Source organism: Calonectris borealis, chromosome 4 (genome assembly GCF_964195595.1).
Source record: "Calonectris borealis chromosome 4, bCalBor7.hap1.2, whole genome shotgun sequence".
NCBI lineage: Eukaryota > Metazoa > Chordata > Aves > Procellariiformes > Procellariidae > Calonectris > Calonectris borealis.
In genome coordinates, this window is record NC_134315.1 from 6679242 (window position 1) to 6702110 (window position 22869).

The 22869-nt window shown below is 41.1% G+C and overlaps 1 protein-coding gene across 4 annotated transcripts; it reads left to right on the forward strand.

Annotated features, from left to right (window-relative positions):
- Nucleotides 1–378: 378 nt before the first annotated feature.
- Nucleotides 379–22715, forward strand: KRCC1 (lysine rich coiled-coil 1). Of its 4 annotated transcripts, none has more exons than XM_075148440.1 (7): nucleotides 379–718; nucleotides 14133–14239; nucleotides 16322–16429; nucleotides 16519–16693; nucleotides 17439–17687; nucleotides 19197–19296; nucleotides 20812–22715. In XM_075148440.1, exons 1-7 carry the CDS (start codon nucleotides 652–654, stop codon nucleotides 21605–21607), a joined length of 1602 nt encoding a protein of 533 aa, XP_075004541.1. In that variant the 5' UTR covers nucleotides 379–651; the 3' UTR covers nucleotides 21608–22715. The 4 variants fall into 4 exon arrangements, with proteins under 4 accessions (XP_075004541.1, XP_075004542.1, XP_075004545.1 ...); XM_075148441.1 differs by having other exon boundaries at nucleotides 19200–19296; XM_075148444.1 differs by lacking the exon at nucleotides 14133–14239 and having other exon boundaries at nucleotides 19200–19296.
- Nucleotides 22716–22869: the final 154 nt, after the last annotated feature.

Sequence of the window (22869 nt, forward strand, 5' to 3'; positions counted from 1 at the left end):
TCGGCCCTGAAGAGGGACGGATGGATGCGGTGATCGAGGGGAGGGCCGGCTGGTGGAGTGGCAGCGATTTGGGGGATTTTGGGGGTGTTTTGGGTGCCAGGGGCGGAGAGGAGCCACCCAAGGTGGGGGGAGAGCCCTGCAGTTACTGGTAGCTCCTAGGCAGTTACTGGGCAGTTGCTGGGCAGACACTGAGCTGCTACTAGTAGGTACAGGCAGTTACTACAATGTAACTAGGCTCTTACTAGTAATTAGGCAGTCACTAGTAGTTACTAGGCCGCTATGAGATCGTTACTAGCAGTCATTAGTAGTTACGGGGCAGTTACAAGTAGTCCCTGCTCAGTCCGGAGGGCTGTGGGCCCCCGAGGGGGAGGCGGGGCCGGACGCAGGGCCGCCGGTGAGGGCGGGCTGGGGAGCGGCGGGACCCTCTGGGCTGGCTGGGGGTTCAGTGGACCCCCGGGGCGGGTAAAGTGGACCCGAGGGTGGAGGGGTGAAGCCGGCCCGCAGGAGGAGCTCGTTACGGGAGAGGCGGCGGCCGGGGCTCGTTAAGGCGTCCCGGCCCTGAAGGGCCCGCCGAAGCGGCTTGGCCCGGCCCCGCCGCCGGCGCCGTGTCCTTAAGGGCGGCCGCGGCTCCCTGTCGGTAGCGCCGGGGCCATGGCGGCGGCGGAGCGGGGTGGGGAGGCTTCCCTGCGGCCTCAGCTCGCCGCCGCCCGCCGCGAAGGTGAGTGGGGCCCGGCCACACGGGGCCGTGAGGGGGGAGGTGGTGACGGGGGCCTGTCCGAATACGGTGGAGGCACGGTAGTGCCGTTCCCCGGTGAAATAAAGTATGTTCCCGTGATGCCAGTACTGAAAGGTAGTGGGCGTTTGACGCCAGAGGCAGAAATTAATGAGGAGCAAAACGCAACGAGAGTCCTGTCAGTGTTTCGCATGTGGAAGGAGCAGGCAGGGTATCCGGAATTGGTCCGAGCTATTTGATGCGCAGCTCCTAAAAGGTAGTCCTGTAATTCTTCAGTGCCAAGAGGCCTGGCTTTAGCTTCGTAAGCTGATCTCATGCTTCTGGGACAGTAAGATGCCAGGCAGGTTACTCCTATACACCAGACCTGTGGTACAGAGCCCTGGAATTGAATCTTAAGGTTGTGGCTGAGAAGGGATGGGAACTTCCCATGTCCTCTCCTTCCCAGGTAATCTCTGCTGAAATCTAGCAAATAGCACCCCAAAAAAAGTGTTGAGCCTCCGGGAACACCAAGCCATTCATAATGGGTATAAAATACTTGCACGTTGAAAGGCTTTGTCAGTGGTTTATAAGCATTGACTATTCAGATGTATAATGAAAATCAAGTTAAACAAAAAAAAAGCCACACACTTAGCAATGCATAAACACGAGCTTTTGTTAAATATGTGAAACATCCATTAACAGCAGATTTCCCCATTGTCAGTTAAATTTAGTAGTACTCTTGAACAGAAATAACTCTGGTGGAATTAATCACTCTGTTTAAAAAGCGGATGCTATTTTAAGCAGTCAGCTTTCTGGAGGCAAAAAGCAGCGCAACTATGTATGCTTTTCAAAGGAATATACTTGGGGAAAGTTAGGAATGCGGTCTTGCTATGTTTAGGTTTAAATTCCATTTTTCACACGTATTTCTTGAACTGAATTGTCATGTTCTTGAACTCCAAAATGTGCTTTGGTGCATTAGCACCAAAGCCTTTAACTTTGTTTCAAGGGATTTTAAGGGTCTGAAGGTTGTGTTTCTTAAATTCTCAGTGTTTAGAGGGAGCTCACACCCTTATTTTTAGTGCACAGCTGGTACAGGTTTTGTCGCAAGTAAGACACAGCAAGGATTGCTGGTTATGCTTGTCAGTTCATACCTGTGCCAAACAGAAGCTGTGGAACTGGATATTATGGGTAATTTCTGGTTTGATAGCCTGTTGGGGAGGGAGGGTATCCTTTCCTTAAATACAAAATTAGCAGTAACTTCTGGCTTTGGAAACTTTCTGTGGCAACAGTTCTTGCTAATTTCTGCACACACACACCCCCTTGGGGTTTTGGTTTGTTTCTTTTAGCCTAAGGAGTTTCTTTTGACTCAGTGGCAAGAAGATAAAAACCCTTGGTACCTGTAAGAGTGTAGTTAATCTGTAGTTACAACCATGCATCCTTTTTTAAGACTCAGTATATAGCGCTCTCATGTAACAAATTACTAATTTTCCTCTCTCCCTCCCTTTCTATTCTACGCATCTTCTTCGCTTACTGGAGGGGAAAAATAGAATCGGGTACCAATTCACTGATCATGTGTCTCTTACCCAGTGTTCCACAGGCCTGTCTTAAATAGCACTGAGAGTAGGCTGAGAAATAGCATTGCACAAACTGCTATCGTACAATCGTATGGGAGCATTTATGTGTCAGAAGAGAGCCGGGCAGAAGGGTAACTAACATGTCTTAACCTGCCTCAGAGAGTTTATAAAGTGGGGATTGGGAGGTGTATTTCTTATTTGTTCTTAAGTCCCAAGGACAGTTAAACCACAACAGAGTGGAAAGGGAAAAGAGTCTTTTATCCTAAGGAAATAACTTAATGCCTGGCAAGAAAACTAGCAGCTTATCCTGCAGGGTTTAAGAAGTCTAATGCATTAGATCCTTCTTCAGAAGGAACCAACCACCCGGCATAGACTTAACCAGCCTTCACTTGCACTATTCACATTTTGACAGTATGTTTCAAGAAGTAAAGTACAGCTGGATCAAACTATGCTCGCAGAAATTTAAAAAAATCAAAGACTTGTTTTCTGAAATCCTGAGCAATTTATTGCAGTGGAAATGATTTGAGACTTTTTTTTAAAAAAAAAAAAAGCAGCTTTTTTGCTGATAAAAGCAGAGTAGCTGATCTCAGTCTGCCTCAGCTGTAGCAGGCTGCTCCAGCCCTCGTGGGTGTGATGGGATGCAGGGAGCAGAGGTCAGTGTGATGTTCAGCAGAGAGAGTAGTGGAAACAAGAGCACTTTGACCTACAGGGAGAAAAATGAAGAGAATCAAAGAACTGTGTAGCAAGAAGTGGACGCCTTAATTTTATTAGTAGTGATTGATATATTGTACTTCAATCTTAATGCTTTAAAATATTTTCTGTGTCCTGGCTGAGTTCAGAGCACTAAGAGAGCAGACAAAGTGTCTTGTTACTTGCTCACCCTGGGCAAAAGGGCAAGCTTCTGTTGTGTGTCAGGGCAGATCGCAGATCCATCTGGCAATCAAGGCTTTTAGCACTGTTTTGGTTTAGTTTGTGCATTTGAGAAGGTTTGGGCAATGCTAGGTTTAACCTCTGTTTTGGTAGTGTAGTTGTATGCTTCAAAGGCCTCGTGCGTGTGTACAGGGTTAGCCATGTGTCTTAGTCAAATCTGTGATAACATGTAATATTCAAAGATGCATATAAACGCTTGTAAGTTAACTTGTTATAGTATTCTGTGGGGAAAAACCTTATAGTTTGAATGGTGAAACTAGTTTATGGAAATACGCAATGCCAGCGTTCACAGCATTCATTTCCAAACAACAGAGTCTGGCATTTCATTTTTTAACAATCACCTGAGCTTTGAAAACAAAACAAAAAAAATCATTCAAAGGGATATTCAGTGACTAAACGTGCTGAGAAAATTAAAATTTAGTGCTACTACAGTATTGATTCCTTGGAGAAGCGTCTTTTACCTAACTGCAGAAATTGAAATCTGTCTGGTTCAGCCTCCCTTCCTCATACAGGAAATCCAGTGCTGTAATACTGCAGTTCAGTGTATTTGATAAGGGTTTTAAAGTCTGTTATCTTTGCCTGCCCTTTCTAAGTTGGATATCTGTGGATATCTGTGTTTATTTCTAAGATTGCTTTCTGACTCCCACTGTACAGTGACTGTGCTTGCCTGCTGTACCACAGCCCAAAGTGACTGGATTTCAGTGATGCTGTTTGCCCGCGGTTTCGGACAGCTGATACTCTAAGCATTCAAGCTTTTGTTCGTCTTTCATCCTGTTACGCAGTAGGAATGTGATTACCTGATTACAAGCAATAGAGTTTGCGCGTCATGTAACGTTACAACCAGTCAGCTGAGATGAGAAAAACTGACTGCGTGCAGGCTCCTGCCTTCCTTGCTTGCAGAGTAAAGCAAATTAATATAGTGCACGTGATGTAAATTAACCTGTTTTACCTTGCAGCTGGGACAGGCTTCAGCATGCACACTCAGTTACTGTGAGGCTGACAGGTGGTAGCCTGGTAAGATGCGCTAACCCCATTGCTTGTGCTGGTCCAGATGTGCCTTGGAGACAGCCATGTGAAAGGGTTTGTAAAATAAGAAAATACGTAGGTCGATATTTGCTCTTGAGGACTTGCAGTTGTTGAACTTGATTCATGTATATCTGTCTATTTTTCATTAAAATGCTATGTTTGCTGTTGACGTTTGAGGGCAGAATTTGGCTATGTCATTTTGTGGGTTTAGTACCTTGAACTTGAAACTTTATACCTTTACCTTAAGGGATTTGTCTAGCCTAGACTTTTTCTTTACTACATTATTCTGCTTTCTGTCTTCTCTACCCTCAAGAATTGGGAAAGAAAAATTAATAATAGACTAAAACTGGGAGCATTTCCTTTTTAATCAAGTGGTAGAAAATCCTCGGCTGAACAGGCTTTTTTAAATTACCTAGTCTCTGATATTTTAATTAATGTTAGTATTTTTCCTACCACGTTTATACTGCCCTGAGGGAAGACTTTTTTCCCCTGCATTTCCTACATGGCATGCCACAAAGATTCCTCTACAATTAACCTAGTAAAAGTAAAAAAACCAGATAGCAAAGGTTTAAAGTTGAAAAGACCTCCTCGAACTTCTCTCAAGTAGTAAAATGTATAAGTACAATAATGTTAAAATGTCCCTGAGCCTTCTCACATCAGTGTTTTAATGCCTTCACTGAATTGCTGTTCCACTGAAGAAGATTTAAAAAAAAAAAAATTTAAATGCTGGGTGTGCTTCTAAGATCGTAACTGAGCATCAAGAAACAGTAAGCAAATCATTATATATCAATTCAGACACTTAAGAGTCTGATTTATTATTATTAGGCAACCTGTTTGGTTTTAGATTTCCAAAATCCACTTCTGTTAGTTTTGTTTTTTTTTTTTTTTGAAAAAAGCATATCTAAATTACTTCAGTTTTCTTGTTAAGAGAGATGCTGAGCACCTGCAGTTCCCATTGCCTTTTCAGTGCCCATATTTCAGTGTTCGAACATTAAAACAATCAAGTTGATCTTGTTTTATGAATGTGTTCCTCATTGCCTGTTGATTGCTCCTCATTTTCTATTGATTTAGGCTGGATTTATTCTCTACATTTAAAAAATAATTGCATAAAACACATCTCTGGAGAAGTATTTTTATAAATGCTAAATGAATGAGCAAGAATGGAAGTATAATGGATATCACCTGGCTATTCAAGTGATACTTAATGTTCTCTGTTTTCACCTGTGTTATTCGCTAATTATGTCAGACTGCTTTTAATTTCACTTCATATGAAGTATTTCGCTTCTGTGTCTTCTCAATGCTCTCAGAAGATGCTAGTCAGAAAATTATACCAATAAAAAGTATGCTGGGTTTTAAGCATACATTTATTGTTATGATCTACTTCTGCTTAAATAACAGATTTTTCTATTTACACAGACATCTTAAGTCACATTGGAGATAAGAATGAGAAGTCATTTTTGAGAGTGAAAGAGGATGTGTTTAGGAAACGTTTCTTGCACAAGTTTTTGTAAAGTTTGAGTGGTTTTCGGTAATTAATAAATCTTCAGTGATTTGTGGCTTGTCATAATGATGGAGGACTTGTAACAGTGAAACCAACTCACTAAAACATTAGATTTGAATCAAATTATTAGGTTACATTTCAATCTTGAGCTTCGAAGGTGGCATCATAAAAAAAATAAAATTATTAAGAACTCCAAGTGTGACTTAAATGGAACAATGGCTTAGAGGGAACACTAATGAAGCAAATATACTGATGGTATTTCTTCAAAGAAGAGTAGAAGACACAATCGTTTTGCGTGTGGCTTGCTTCTCCAGTCTTTGCAAACATCTGAAAATGTACTAATTTTTTTCCTGTGGAATTATATTATTTTCTTTAACTACTGGCTATGAATTAAGACTGCACAGCTTTTTACTCCTTCTGTATTAGGTGTATGTTTGCCATCTGGAATGTGAAGGTCATCACTCTTCCCAGGCTGGGTTGACCCCTCTTTGCTACGTATGGGCATGGCCATACGTACTTGTCTACAGCTGTAGCTCACCAGGCTCAACGTTCCAGTGTACTCTGATCCCTGCGAAGTTGAGCTGGTGTTACTAACTTTGACAGGACCTGATGGGACTTGCAGTCTCCTGAGGCCACAGCACCATTAGAAAGAGGAACCATTCCATCTCATGCAAGTGTGGAGCAGCCACCCCAGTGAGAAGTTATAGTGGAGGTGTGTTTTATTGGCAGTAGCTCACTGAGTGCTCTTCAAAAGGTAACTTGTAAGGTGCAGCTTAGGTGGGAAGGAAGAATTGTGTCCTTCTCTGATACTTTCTACTTATTTCGTACTTAAGTAGCGAGATGTTGGCATCTGGAGTCACTTAAAAAGCACTTGGTTTGAAACACTTGTTTTCTAAGAAAACCAAGGAATTTAAACCAAGATTGTTCGTACCCTAACTAAAAGCAGTAACTTCAAGTGACTGTGCCAATTCTGTGGTTTAGGATAATATTGAATAGGCCCATCCATGCGAGGAACTCAACACAGTTACCTTCATAAGAATTAGTTTTAACTCATCCCTTTGTGGTAGGTAGCTAATTTCTCCCATGGTAGTGTTGCAGGAATCAAAGATGCACAGAAACGAAAACCAGAGTTTTCAAGCTTAAATGCCTGAATACAAACGTACCTACGTTTGAGAATGTAGGTTTCGGGGTGTTGACAAAGTTTAACAAGTTAGCAGCAGAGCTGAGAGTAGACCCAGGGTCTCCCAATCAGAGCCTCACACTGAACAGTTTTAGTTTTGTTTTGCTTTAAGTCACTTTTGGGTGCAACTGAATGATGTTAACAGTTAAGACCTCCTTTCCATACATATCTACGTATTTGACATTCACTTTCTTGACCTCATCCTTAGGTCTTGAGTGAACTGTTTTTGTTGCAATCCTGCAATGCGATTTTAACACAGGCATCCAGAAATACAAATAATTACCTATGTTTATAAATCCACACTACTAAAACAGCGATTTGGGTGGCTGGGGAATTAGTAGTGGGATAGCAAGCAGTCTTAGCATTCATTTCTCTTGAGACATGCATGAGATGAGGTATTTAACACCCAAATCATTCTGAATTTAGCACCAGTAAGGGGGCTCTCTTTGGCTGTATCAGTAAAGAGGGCAAGGACTAAACGGGCAGGGAGAACCAAAGCATTGTTTAGGGCAAGGTTGCATGATATTGCAGTCGGTGATCACTTATTAATTCTGCAGACTGTATAGGAAGGCAGTTTTCCAGTCTGTCTCTGGCATTGGGAGCGCTTGGCAGGGCAGGCACTTGGAAGCCCAGGAAGGGAATGGCTGTTCTGATATTTTTGAAGGTACTATCTAAATAAAGTAACTACCAGGGTGCCTAGAAAAGGCTCTAGTACTGAATCAGACTGGGATTCCTGGTAAGCTTGAGTAATAAAGCACAAGAAGGCAGCCAGCATTTTTGCTGAATGAGAAGTTGCGCATGTATTCCTTAGCATGCAGTGCTTGAAGACAGGCAGCAATGCTGCTGTCTGGTTTCAGGTAGGTTTCTCAAACTTTTTCATAGTGTGGAAATATAACCAGTCTTTAGCATCCGGAATGAACCCACCTTGTCCCATTTCTCTGTGCAGAGGCATAAAGCCATCTTTCCAGCCTTGTACTCTCTTACCTTCTCCCACCTCATCTTCCTTCTCTGTTAGGGCTCCATAGCCTCTGCAGTGTATCTGGAATTTGAATCTGATTGTAAAGCAGCGCTTTATTAAAATGCCCAAGTATCTTGGATGACCACTATAAATTAATAGTGCTACAAAACTGAAAAGGAATACAGATTGACTTCTCATGTGTGTGTATGTGTTTTGCTATTTTACATTTTGTAGGCATTTTGGTTGATTAAAAAAAATCTTTTTGGCACCTGTTCTGTGTCCTAGACTTTAAGCTCTTGAATTGTAATAAGAGCTGAAGTAGTCACAATAAATACTATAGTGACTGCTGAGAATTAGTAGTCAAAAGAATCAAAAATATTTATTCCTTTTTTTGAAAAGAAAATGGAAAACTTCACGTGTTCTAGTTTTCCCTTTGGGACTATGCTAATTCTAATGGGTCGTCACGAAGGGTAGCAGTTGTCTCCCAGGTCTGCTTTCTTCGCCCTTGACAGTCCAACAGCAATAATAGTTTGTGTGTGTGTGAATATCTGCTTTTTTTAAGGACAGCTTATAAGTAGTACATTCATGGAAGTCTAGACTGCCACATTTTCTTTCTGGGCATACAAGTGAAGCGTGATGAAACAGGAAGATGTTACCTGGCTTATCGGATGGATTTTTCCCTTTATGCCTGGGTGGTACTGGAATGCTCATTTCCCATTCTATCTAATCAATCCGCTTTGACAGGTACATTTCTCAGCCCAGTTCCCTCTGAAAAGAAGTATTTCTTAAGAGTTTAGGAAGGATAACGGGGCAAAGCAAATGGTACAAGTGAGGCAGATGGTGTGTTGGTGACCTGATAATTATGTTTGCTTGAAATAAGAAATCTATAAATACACATGGTTAATACATGCATCCTCGTGTTTCTGTAATTGTCCATTGTCGTCCTGGCTCCTTGCCATTTGTGTGCATCCTTCTGCTGTGGTCAGTGCCACCTTAGATCGGAGCAGAAACTCCTTTTTTTTTGTTTGTTTTGTTTTTAATGCTTGTACTACACCCACTAGAAATGGGCTCTAATCCTTCTTGGTGCTTCTAGACACTTGCAGATCAAGAACTGCGCTCTTGTGTTCAGCCCTGCGTTGTCACATATCTGCATGTAAACGGGGCACCCTCAAGACTACTGAAGCCCCAAAGCTAATCATTTTAATCTGCCATGTGAGACCCTGTGTCTTTTACTGACAGCCTTACCTGATGTTAACATCTGTAAGCACCAACAAACGTTGGATCACCTGTGCTTTCAGAAGCTCTGCTGCCCAGGATCGGTCCCTGCAATCTCGTCGTTGTGAGGTGACACTGAGAACAGGGCCATTGCTGAAGAGAAGCACCGATCTGGTCAGTGGGATTTCTGAGCCCAGAAGCCAGAAGGGATTGTTACAGTGCTCCACACTTCCCGTGAACTCCCATGTGTTAAATCTTTGAGGGATCTTTGCACTTCCTTTAATGAGGCGACCTTATGAGTATCTGAGGTTAACTGGCTGTGCTGAAGTCACTTGCAAAGCTGCTTTTAGCATTTCAGTGGGGTCATGTTCATCCTTTGATTGCCAGAAACTCCTTTACATGGGCTACTTCACTTTGTGCATCCTTTTAGAAACGTAAACTGCCCTTAGTTGCTGTTAATATGTTGCTGTAGCATGTCTTTTCTGAGGATGTCAGTGGACCTCACAAAACATGAGATCCCACAGCAGTCTGTGGCAGTACTAAGTACCATAGGCTTCATAACATAGCTGAGAAACCTGTGGCAAGGACAAACCCGTAAGACCTACTAAGAATCACATGAGAAAATATTGCCATTGGGTCATCAGTAAATAGGAGGTGTGGGCTGGATTAAGGACTCCAGTCCAGATAGTCCAGAGACTTGTCTTTTCCTCCAAAGTATGGGCTGTTGACAAATGTAAATGTTTTTTGGGGGGAATAGCCTAAAAATAAGGGAAAAGCTACAGTGAAAATTACTGGTTGACTTCATCATGCAGCATGAACGTTTATATCTTTTATTCAAAAATATTAATCTCATGTCCTGCATTTCTAAAACATTTTAATCCATAACCTTTTATTAAGGAGCAATCCCTTTGTGACAAACAGCAGTTGGTCTGCTTTGCAGTGAACCATTTCTTAATGACAAAAAACTGATCTGAACAGTTGCTCTGAATTCATGATACCAGTACCTTTATTTAAACATTTTAGAGGCATAAAAATGGCAAGGTCAGTATGGCAGTTCTGCAATGCTGCTGCTTTTGATTGATCCTTTGGAAAGTTTCTCATGACATGGTTGCAAACTGTAAGGTAAGCTATTTTCTTAAAAAGCTTTTCTTAGTTGCCAGGAAAGATGTCTTGTGAATCTGAAAGCTGAAGACCTCAAGTTCAGCTTAATATTTATAGAACTGGTTGCACACAGGCAGCGGTAGTATAGGTCCCCCCACGCTCTGTCATTTTCGCGTGTCACAAATGGTCTTAAGGCATAGTTAAAAGCAGAAAGGGCAGACTTGTTCTTGACCCTTCCCTGGAGGTGAGCAGAGACGTGTCGTATAGCAAAGAGGGCTGTTGATGTGCATGGTTGCCATTGGGAAGGAGCCTGCAGTTGCCCTGAAGACCATTTACAACTCACTGCCTGGTTGGGATTTAAGTGAGATTCCTGAATTTGTCTCCATGCAGTTCATCAGAAGACCACATAGAAATACATTATCCAAGGCAGATATATTTGCCTAAAAATCAGCCAACTATACAGAAAATGGAAAAGGTTATGTTTATATGTGCAGTTTTTTGTCTGGTTTGAGGCTGAAATTATCAGACAGGGTTTTTAAAAGTGGCTCCCCAGCTTCTACAGGAGTGCTATGTAGCTGTGCTTCTGATCAACTTGGGTAGCAGCTGCTGTATCCTTTTAGTGGATCAGGATGTTCTGGCCTTGTTTGGTCTAAGGAAAGCAGACAGGGTTATGCTGTGCTTGGCAGTATCATACTGACAAAGCCGGAGCTGAACTCCCATGCTATTGCTAATTTAACAGCAGGTGAATCAAAGAGCTGCATTAAAGCAGGGTACATTACCATGCTCATGGTTGGCGTTCCCCAGCCAAGTTATTGTTTGGGAACTGTGCCTGTTTCATGTGGTATGTGTTAATAGTCATCTTGTGACCATGGAGAAAAACTGAGTCGAGCAAATCTTTAAGATTCCAAAATCAAGGCAAGTGTTCTGAATTCTCTGTCTTCATTTTTGTAGATCTGTCTCTCTTCGGAGAAACCAATTATTGGGCTTAGCAATGCTACAAATGTTAGACTGAGGTAGGAGACTTTACTGAGATTATTGTAGTTCTGCATTCATTGCTGCTGTAGTAGCATAACTTATCTTGAGAAAAGGTAGAGCCAAAACAGAGGGACAACAGTGTTAGGAGGTGAAAAATGGAAAGACTTAATGAGCAATGGAAAACACAACGCTATAAAGAGAAAAGAGAACTAAGAAGATGTGATAAATTTACAAAGAAGAATCTGAGTAAGTCAAGTCCTGTCAGCCTTTTTATGATATTGAAGAATGAAAACAACTCTTTTAACAGTGAAGAGCAATATTTAAAACTGTCCTTAGAATATATATTAGTGCAATTCATCAGTTACTGCAAAATGCCATTGAGGACAAGGACACAACAGGGTTCAGGATGGCTCCAACAGGCACAATAGGAGTTACTTGGACAACCAGACTTCTGGTCCCTATAATCCAATCTTTTCATTGCAGTGGTCAGCCAAAAAGAAGGTAAATTAAAAACCCAATTTTAATTTCACATTACAATGGTTTTAGGATGTTTTTTGTAGCATGCACTTGGTTAGTTTTTGTCTGCCAAGAAGGCTGTGCAGTTCACTGCTAAGTCAAGGAAAATATGCATAGAATACTGTCCTTAACTGATATAAAGAAGTCTGTCTTTGAAACAAAGATCTGTTTTCCAGTGAGAAGTTACGCAGATTGAAATATAGTGAATACTGCCCATGATAGTAGTATTTCATAGACTTGTGCCTAGTTGCATTGCAATTTGCCTTTTGTTGTTTTTTTAAATAGAGAATATTCTTCCAGTTATCTTTCTCTCGGTAGCTGTTTTTCCAGTTCAGTACACTTGAGCAAACTGATGTAATTTTCCTCTGTAAGTGGCTTTTTCTGCTACAAACATTGGCAATTCATGTGTTTCGGGTGCAGGATGGGCTTTCCTCTAATGCTCAGAACCAAGTCATGGGATTTTCATGTGTGGATCAACTCAAGTTGTTTATTGTGTCCATCTTTCACTCCTCTGCTTGAAGCGGCTAAGCTACATGAAACAGTAACTGTAGAATATTGAACAGTTCTGGATAACTCAAAATAGAGGAAACAAAAGCTCTAAAGGACTAGTCACCTGGCCATCGTATCTCATGAAAATAAACCTTTTATTAGAAAATGAATTCTTATATCAGGGACTGATGGTAAACCATGCTAGACAGCGGCATTTTGATACCCAGTCGTTGTTGCAATCTCAGCCAAAAGCCTCATCAGAGCCAGCTTTATTAAGATCTGTATGTTAAACAAATCAGGAGTGCTGCTTTGGGAAGGTGAAGTGGGGTCAGCCACGCACACAGTCTGAGAAAGATCTCTGCATCTGCCATTCCTCAGGTTTTGTCAGTGCCCGTAGAGCTGCTGATAGATTTTCACCTGGTTGCACGTGTTAATGTTGGCTTGTGGGTAGACTCTAGTCCTTCCTTAATCGTTTGTGAACTGACCATCCCACGGCTTAGCGCCGTTATTTAGAGTTACACGACACAATACGCAGTAGTTGATTCTGTTTTTTCATATTCCCTTGGACTTGCTTTGGCAAGGGGCCAAGAGAGCAATCTTTAGAATTGAGGGTAAAGGCTGATTGCCTTTATGGGTTTCTAGACACCTTTTGACACCGAGCCTTGAGACCACGGGGAGCGATGCTTTCCTTGCCCAGGCTGTCTGCAAAGCATGGAAAGCCAACTGTTCCACATGTGGCTTCCAGGATGGACCGCTGGGTAAACTTAGAGGGTTTAAGCTCAGTTAGGACATCACGATACTTTCTCCAATATTTTCCCTTTAACCTCGGCTTCATTTGAAGAGCAGTAGTTTAATTGAACTGTCTTTGTTATGTGGCTTCCTTTATTTTTGCTTTAAATTTGTTTAACTTTGGCTTATTTTTAAGAGCAGGGCATGCCAAAAAGTGAAATTCTAGCTTAATTGGAATTAGTGTGACCCACTGGGGTTAAAAGAGAAACAAGTAGTCTTAGAGTTTGTCAGCACAGAATAAGTTTTGGTGGTATAGCAGCGTGGGTAAACTTGCTCCCTGAAAGCATAGCCTGTACCAGAGAAGCGTTTCAAGCAATATGAGTTAAATTGGTTTCTGTAATTAATTAAGTGTGTTAAGAGGAGAAAGAACTGGGGTGGTGATGTAGCTTTATCTTTGTGAGGGTTTAGCTAGCACAGCTATGCTCTTCTGAAGGGTACGTTTAATTCTCTTAATTAACATGATGTTGGTACTACTTTTAAGTGCTTATTAGAGCATCCTCCCCAGATCAAATGTGCCTGCACTTACAATTATTCAGGAATAGCTTCAAGTCTGGGCCAATTTTAGTATGAATTAAAGTGTATACAGGCCATGAGTTAACTGGGAGCAGGGCAAAGAAAATCAAAACAAGCCATTGGAGCAGTTTTCCCCCATATAACTAAATCAGTTAAATTGTCATAGGGGATACAGGTACAACCTTCCTAAGCATCTGAGACCTCCTGGCCTTTCTCATGTACTGAGCTACTCCCAGACTTTCTTTAAATCTCTTCTTTAAGGAGTATTCCTGTATTTAACTAACTGTGTGATCTAGTCCAGTTAAAATCCTTCTTTTTAGGCTGTTAGTCAAGTATTTCTGACATTGTGCCTTATTTGAAGTGGACTGAAAACCCAATGAAGCGTCTCTGTCTTTGTTTTTAAAGTCCATAGATACTCTTACAGTAATACTTTATAAGTCCATGAGAGCAATACTTCGGTACGTAGGAAGGTTTAGGTGGCTTTACAGCATTGCTTTGAAGCCACAGTGAGGTGTGATTCAGTGGATGAACACTGGTTCCTTCATCTGGTGCTGCATGTGAATATTAAAGTGGTTGATGTTTTGTTTAAGCAAAGACATGCAAATATATCTTGTCCTACTGGCTGATTTTTGGTTTTTGCTCTTTTCGTTTAGATGACGTTTTAGATGAGGCAACAAGGAAAGACCTTTTCACCGACACTTTTTGTAAGGTCTGCGGGGCAGTGCTGCAGTTTGAGTCTCAAAGGGTATCACACTATAAGGTAGGCTGGAAAGGTGAATTTCTTCTAGCAAGCACTGGGGCTTTGGTTTGTTTGTTTGGGGTTTCTACATAGTGTTATAAAAGACTTTTTATAGTGTGTTTCTCAAGGCTTATGCCAGAGTTAGACATTAACCAGACTTGAATGTGAAAGTTGTGTGTTCAGCATAGTGAAGGGCAATCACCTGCGTATTGCAGCATGATTTTAGGAGGAACTGAGCAGGTTCAGGCCATGCTGTGTATGGGATTGAAGCAGATCTGCACCACTTGAGCCAGGACGTATGTATGGCACGGAGCGGTGCTAGCTATAGAGGATCGAGGTCATGCCTTCTGATGCTTCACCCAGCGATACACGCGTCCTGCTCTGTGCACCAGTGTCTGCTTGAGGCAGGTTGTATGAATCATGTTGAAGGTATTTCTTGGAATAACTGTGTGCCTTGGGATATTGCTGTAGACGCGGGAAAGCGTGCTTTATTTTGAAACTTGATCTTGAGGGTATGCAGGTTTGCAGGCACAGACATTTCTGTCTTTTTCTTTCTTCTTGCAAAAGTTAAAGCTTAAAATGTCAGTTGCTGTCAGGAGTCTTTCTTGCTATTCACATTATGAAGACTCAGGTCTTGCAAGGTGTTGTGCTTTGGTTTAAATTAAGCAGCAGTTGTACTGTGTCGTGGTTTAACCTGGCAGCAGCCAAATACCACGCAACCGCTCACTCACTCCCCCCACCCCCAGCGGGACGGGGAGAGAATCGGAAGGGTAAGAGTGAGAAAACTCGTGGGTTGAGATAAAGACAGTTTAATAGGGAAAGCAAAAGCCGCGCACGCAAGCAAAGTAAAACAAGGAATTCATTCACCACTTCCCATCGGCAGGCAGATGTTCAGCCATCTCCAGGAAAGCAGGGCTCCATCACGCGTAACGGTTACTTGGGAAGACACACGCCATCACTCCGAACGCCCCCCCTCCTTCTTCTTCACCCAGCCTTATATGCTGAGCATGACGTCATATGGTATGGAATAACCTATTGGCCAGCTGGGCCAGCCGCCCTGGCCACACTCCCTCCCAGCCCCCTGCACATCTGGCAGGGCATGGGAAGATGAAAAGTCCTTGACTAGCGTAAACAATACCTAGCAACAACCAAAACATCAGCGTGTCATCAACATTATTCTCACACTACATCCAAAACACAGCACTATACCAGTTAATAGGAAGAAAAATCAACTCCATCCCAGCCAAAACCAGGACATACTGTCAGAACTTCACAGAGTTCAGACCCTCCGTTTGATTTTCTGTTTCTCGGATCAAAATCCAGTTGAAGATAATAGATGAAATTGTGAAGTTACCTGACTTCACCATTACAAAATGAATTGGTGGAAATAACTGACTCTTTTCAGTTGTGCTTGTATTGTCTAGCCAGGTATGATAGGTCCTCTTTCTCTTTGATAATACTGTTATAATACCCTGCACTGCTCCTCAGAATCCTTAAAAGACACCTGAAAAGCATCAGGTCGGAGAAGACAAATTACTTGTTTTGTTTTGTAGGTTACCACTGTATAGTGTGGCATGTGGGTAAGTACATTACAAGTGCAAGAGTTTGAAGGTTATGAGTTCAGAGAGCATCTAAGAATTAAAAAATAATTGCAGCTGAGAGAAATATAAGTTAACAGCCAATTTTAGGTACCTGGGCTATTGTATCCTCAGTAGAAAGATGTAGAAATCTCCATAAACTGACTCCAAGCTGGAGATACTTTAACTCAGCTTCCAGGGAAGCCTGTTTCTCTCTACTGACTGTATGGGGAGACCAGACTTTTTATTTAGGGAGGTAAGTTAGGTCCTGCTGCCTGTTATTCTTCTGTGCCACGATACGGGACAGCCTTGATGTCAAGCCCTCAAGGCTTAGTGGTAAAGGATTATTCATTAAAATATAGTATTGTTACATGAGCTGGCATTTGTCCGCTTGTGGCTCTGCTTTATACAAATACAATTTGGCAAGTGTTGAAAGCAGGTTTTGATGAATGAAGTCCCAGTCACTGGATATATCACTGCTTGAATCCTTGTTACTGAAACAGGAATAATTCTAGTCTCTTCCCAGGGCAAAAAGCATGCTCAGAAAGTTCGTCTTTACATCCAAATGCATGGTGAGAAAGATGAGAGGCAGGAGCATGGTAAACAGAAGAAAAGGGATTGTATCAATTTTCAGGTGACTATTCCTCTTCATCGCTAAATAAAATGTTTCCTTGTATACTTCAGTGAATGCTTGTAACTGAGCTTGCCCTTGCCTGGTTTCAGGTGGATGGGAGTGCAGTGCTGGACAAAAACAAATACTGCAATCTCTGCAATGTGATTTTTACTTCCCCAGTTGTTGCTTTGTCTCATTACTTGGGAAAGATCCATGCTAAAAAGCTGAAACAATTATCAGGAGACCAAGCCCACATGCCAGCACAGAGCATGCAGCCCGTTTCTGGTAAGAACTAAATAGTTTGCTTTGCATGTGATTTCCTGTCAGTCTCTGAAACAAATGCAAACTGATACGAAGAATTATCTTCCTACACTAGCCATGTCTCTATGCCTTTCTATTCTGCCAAAGTTGTGGAACTGTCTTGTGGTAACTCCCTGGGTGAATAAACAAAGATACTACCCTGTGCAACTCTGAAGCCATGGAACCTTGCTTTCAAATTCCCTGTCTTTCATTGACTGAAACTAAAGGCAAATATTTCTGGTTTTTTTATTAATGAAAGGTGTTTATTGTTGTTCCAAGAATTCACTGCAGTCCCAACAAGATGTTCCTCTGATAAATTAAAAAACAATTAGTCCATGAGCAACACTTAACTGATATTAGTCCTGTACAAGTTGCTGAACTGTATTTAAAGATGGAGCATATTGTGTGTCCTCTGAATCACCCTCTGGAGGGTACATCTCTCTTCTTGGACTGTATAAGGACCTTAGAGTGACCAGCCTTCAAAGACAGCTGATATTTAGGTATCTAATGGTGGGGTTTATGAATATTCCAGGGTTGTGTTCCTTGTCAGTCTGTACTTTCATATCCTTGCAAGGATTAAGATATTTTGTAGTCTCTTGAAAGTAATTCAGACCCAGTTCTCTTTTCCAGCTCTGTAGTTCTGCAATCACCTGTTTTGCTCCATGGAATTGTTTTAGCCTTTCCTTTGCTGTGCTGTCAGCAGATTTATCCTCTGCTTCCATGTCTCCAGCTTTACAGAAGCCATCAGCTGAGAAGCCCTTGCCGCCTTCAAATGCTGAAGAGTCTTCGTCATCCTCCAACGCAAGGTTGAAGTTAAATGATCCAGACAAGTACTGCAAGCTCTGCTGTGCTCCCTTCAATAATCCACTTGTGGCCCAGCAGCATTATGTTGGTAAGAAACACAGAAGAAATGAAGCACGGAAAAAGTTATTGGAGGAGCTGGGAGACAAAGCCGTCCCTGCAGAATCCAGCACAAATGGTAAGCAGAACATGAGCAAGTGTTACAGTCTCTGAGTGTAGCTCAAGTTCATTTTTTCCTTTCTGTTTCGTCTATGAACTGCTAAAGTTCTGTGTCTGACAGCTGGAAGTTGGGAAATATTTCTTACTGACTTGGAGACCCAAATCTAGTCCCCACCGAGTTCTGCAGTCAAATTCAAAGGATCATAGAAAATAGCCCAGTTCCCTAAATCCACGGCCAGGATCAGTTGTATCTGTGTCACTCTTAAGACGTTCATCCACCTTGTTCTTAAAAACCATCTGTGCTGGAAACTCCACAACCCATAAGGAACTTCTCCCAGGACTTCTTGATCTTTACCTTCCCAATCGTAAAACCTTCCACTGACATTGAACTCAGCTCTCTCTGAGGACAATGAATTTCTTCACTGTGCGCAGTACAAGAAGCAGACACAAGAACTGAATCATTTGTTTCCTTCTTGTTGCATTCTTTAAATAATTGAAAACTGGTGTCATGTCTTCCCTTAATCTTTTATTCATTAAACTGGTTGTCATAATTATTTCAGTCTTCCCACATAAGGAAATTTGTTTCCTAAACAGTCATTGTTCTCCCATCAGGACTGTCTCCAGCTCAAGTACCGTGTCCAAAGCCAAGGCCCTGTTGCTGTGCAACTTCCATTAATTTGGGGGGGGGCATAATCTGGTCCTGAGTAATAGAACTATCAATCCTTTCTTTAGTAAGGAATTCAAAATCCTACCTGATAGTCAAAAATCATTGTTAGTATAAAACAGCTCTCATTAAGTCATGCTGTAATTCAAACAAAGTAATGTATTTTGATGCAAAGCAGTAGCCCATTGGAATTAATGCTGCGTTTTGCTAATGGATGAAGCTCTTGGGTTTGCATGGGGAAGGAGGTTACTCACTGGTTTCAGAATAGTTAGGTATATGGATGACACAGGTTGTAGGAGAGGAGAAAATGACAACCTAGAAAACACAAGGGTTTTCCTCGTCTGACCTTACCTTATCTTTGCTTGAGGCTCCGTGTACCGTATTCATAATGTACTGTATCGACAATTCCCTCAGCATCTTCGTAGGGTTGAACCAATGCTGCCTGAACATTTGAGTAGGTAATGCTTAAACTGATCTTATTTTAATTAAATCTGGACTGACTGGATTGGCATCTCTTGGTGCTTGCTTTGGGTCAGGTATTTACAATAGTATTTAATTTTTCAGTACAGTTCATTCTCATCAGCAGTTGACAACAGTTTACTGGAATTATCTTGGATCACTTCAGTCATCAGAAATACTCTTTGTTAATGTTTAAACCATGGTTACACTGCAACTGTACACCTCACCAGCTCCCTTCATAAATACTATTCCAGTGTAAAATTGCAGCAGAGACTTTATATCTCTCTATAAATGTTGTTTATGGGAACATTATGTTAGGACTTTTGCATGGGATGAGATCATGATGTGCTTTGAGTTTTGCCTTTCATTTGTAGTCTCTCTAACCTATCGGTTCCTTCTTTTCAGCAGTTGGGGTTGGTTATTACATGTGCCCCGTATGTAACGTCATACTTACATCTATAGAAACGTACCAGTCCCACGTGCAAGGAAATAAGCACCGGATTAAGTAAGTCAAGAAGTCTTTTGTTGCTATTCCTCTGTAGTTCGTACTTTCAAACTTTTTCATTAGCCCTGTTGTCTGCTGTTAAGTGACTTTGACTAGTTCTGGGTTTTTTGTTTTGATTTGGGTTTTTTTTTTGGTTGGTTGGTTTACTGGTTTAAAGGGGCACTGTCCATTTAAACATCATACTTGTGACTGAAATTCAGTCTTAGAGTTCCCACAGTTGCATCTTCAGTGACAACCCACAGGGGAAAGGTCCTGAAACCTGTACAATTTTCCCACTTATTTTGCTGTCTGGGGGTAGCAGCACCTGTTTTGGTACAGCATCTTCAGTGCTCAGTCTAGAAGGAAATGGTCTGAACTTAAAGAATTCCCGTTGACAGGGCAAAGAAGACCTTAATCCCGGAAAGTGCCAAGTCTCCATCAATTGTGTTGCTTTCAGGATTCATCAACATGCATCTTACATTTGGTATAAGATAATTTATGGGAAAGATGATAGCTCTTGTACTTTCCCTTTTACCCAGAAGAGGGCTTGTAGACTGTGTTAATTGCAGAATGGTTATTGTGGTGATTTAAGATGTACTTTTTAGAGATTGCTGTGCAAGTAGGCTAAATATCAAAGTTGCTTACCTGTTAAGCATTTTGATAAGACATATTTTAAGTGAAGGCGTAATAATAAAATAACCACAAGAGACTGATGTAGAACTGATATGATTTTAAATGTTTGTTTAGTCAACAGAATTAGAGTCCCCAAAACCAGAAGCGTAGGGAGCTGCTACAGGCCTATCTATAGTTTAACAAAATGAATGTATAAAGCTGGTGAATTAAGGCAGAACAAGATACATTTAAGGGATGGGTCTTTGTAGCTGCACTTCCCACGGGATATCGTTGTCATCTAAACACTTTATCTTCCAGCCTGAGGAAAGGGAGAGTAGAATATAAACTGATAGGTAGTTTTGCCTTGGGAGCACATTTATCTTGTTTGGGGTTTTTAGCAATCCGGGTTGGCTGTTTCTGTTCTGGGTTGCTTCTGCTGTGGAGTCATACAGTTTGCCTGAAATTACTGTACTGCAACTCTTCAATAGAACGAATCTCATAAAGAAATGAGTAACTTTATTACTTGACAGTGAGTATATAATGTAATTGCTTCTTATCTGCACCTAATTGGCGACCAGTTAATAAGAGAGAATCTTAAATTTTCTTTTTTAAAAAGTAGTTTTAAAAATGTATGCAGTCATTTTAAAAGCATCTTACTCTTGCAGCACCCTAAATCACAAGAAACTGATTTGGTCTTCATGAAGTTATTCCAGATTTTCAGTTTTCACAAAGAGTAGAATCTGTTCCCTGTAACTTCCACTTTACAGATATGGTTTACAGGGTCCATGTAGTTACACAGAACGACACATCGAAACACGTTTTTTTTCTAACTCTAGAAATACAGCTTTTTTTTTTTTTCTAACTTGAGATGCTAAGCAAATTGCTCAGTATTAATAACTAAGACTTTCTATCCAATTTATGCAGAGAAACAGTGCTTGTCAATCTCATGGAGAAATCAAAGAAAACATACGACTCCTTTCAAGATGAATTAATGGATTACATTCAAGTTCAGAAAGCTAGAGGTCTAGAGCCAAGCAGGTATTTAGGAAAAGCAGAAGAGGAAGAGTTTCAAGATAAAAACATTGATGGAGGAAGTGACCTTGGTGAGGTTATACCTTCAAACTTTAAGTGTGAACAAGGCCAGCATTCCAGCCTTTTCTCAGAAACCCAGTCACCTACAAATATTGGGGAAAGTAGATCGCCAAGCTGGCCGTCAGCTTGTGAGCATGCACTAGAAAAGACACCTAATTGTCGCTATAACAAGGGATACTGTAAAGAAGAGCAAGCATCTGAGGTGGCCACCATCAGAGATAAGAGCTTCAGCCTATTGGCTGCAGAATCTAAAGACTGTTACAAACTTATGCTTGCTGAAACTTCTACCAGCTCCTACAGAAAAGAACAGAAATTTCAGGTAAAATATTTTGAGGAGGAAAAATACATCAGTGAAGAGCTGAAGTATGAGAAAGAAGCCACAAAGCAGAAAAGAAAGGAAAATATTGAAGGTGCAGATTTTGGAAGAGAAAATCAGAAACAAAAGAGAATTAAATTTGACATAGACTTGGTAAATGAGAAGAAATCGAGACCTTATAAAGACAAAAAACTTAAAGAAAACCCCATTGAGAAAGAGAGCAAAAAGCACAAAAAGGATAAAAAGAAGCCACAGTCAGATGGCAAAAGAGAAGAGGAGCTACTTTGGGATGAATCTGTCTTGGGATATTGATAAAGGTTTTGCTTAGGTTTAAGAAGTTGATTTTGTTTGTAGGCTCACTTAACCATTTTGTGCTATACTATGACTTTTTTTTTTTTAAACAAAAGTTTTTGTTCCAATGTGGAAGCGAGAAAAAGCCTGTCTTCTGAGACTTTTGGGCAGTAGGTAGGCATCAATTTTTAATCATCTTACACATACAGCAGTCATTGCAGTGATGCGAGTTTGAAAGTCTGTAATCGCTTCTGGAATGTACCACAAAATTCAGTAGCTTACAGAGTACTGTTGGAATTTCACCAAAATGTATAGCTTCTTTCTAATATTAATGTTGCCTACTATTGAGGTTTCTATTATTCTTCTAGGAAAGTACATAAACTCGTAAGATAAATAAGAGCACTACAGTGCTCCCAGCCATGTCCGTAACCGTTTTTCTGACAGATTTAAAAGGAAAATGTGAAAGGCTTTTGATTCCAGATCTTATTTGCTATTGGGGTTTTTCTCATTTGGTTTGGTTTCTTTGTCACCCAGTTCTGAGTGGAAAATGAGTCCATTAACATGCAACTGGTTGTCAGATACATACATTGTCTAGTAGATTTTTCTCATTGTAATCCTGATTTTTAGTCTAATTTAGGAAACACAGAAAAGGTGCTATATGCAAAATTAATTGCTAACGTGAGGCTATTTCACTCAAAGTAGTGTACAGAAGGAATATTAGAATGAAGCTAGATTTATGATCCAAACAATACCCTGAAAAATCAGTAACAGCGTTGTATTTCCATTTTAAATGTCACGTCACCAGACCTTCATTCACAATATGGATTTATGTTATTGTGGCATGAGCACTGATGTCCTACATATGTGCAATTAATTAAGAAAATTAGATGATGAGGTTCAAGCTCTTGTGTTGCTCCCAGGACTCTCAGATGAGACCTTCAGTGAGCCATGGACACTGGAAACGTATCAGTCTCTACATGGCCTGGGGCAGGCAGGCTGCCCAAGAGGAAGAGAGGAATTGCAATATCTGCCTGCACTGTGCAGAGCCGGGGTTGTGTAGGGGATTTGAACCCTCTGTGATGTCTTACTGAAAGCTGCTGGGTTGAGTAAATACAGTTAAGTTCTGAAAAGTGATCATTTAAAAGCAATTTCTTAAGACACCATTTAGTATCTCTCTTATTGCCTTCAGGTTGCAAGAAAGCTTTTTCTGAGCCTTGATGTGGGATCTGAAAGCCATCACGCTGTTGAGTTGCACCACTTAGACTGCGCTTTCCTCTGGGTTG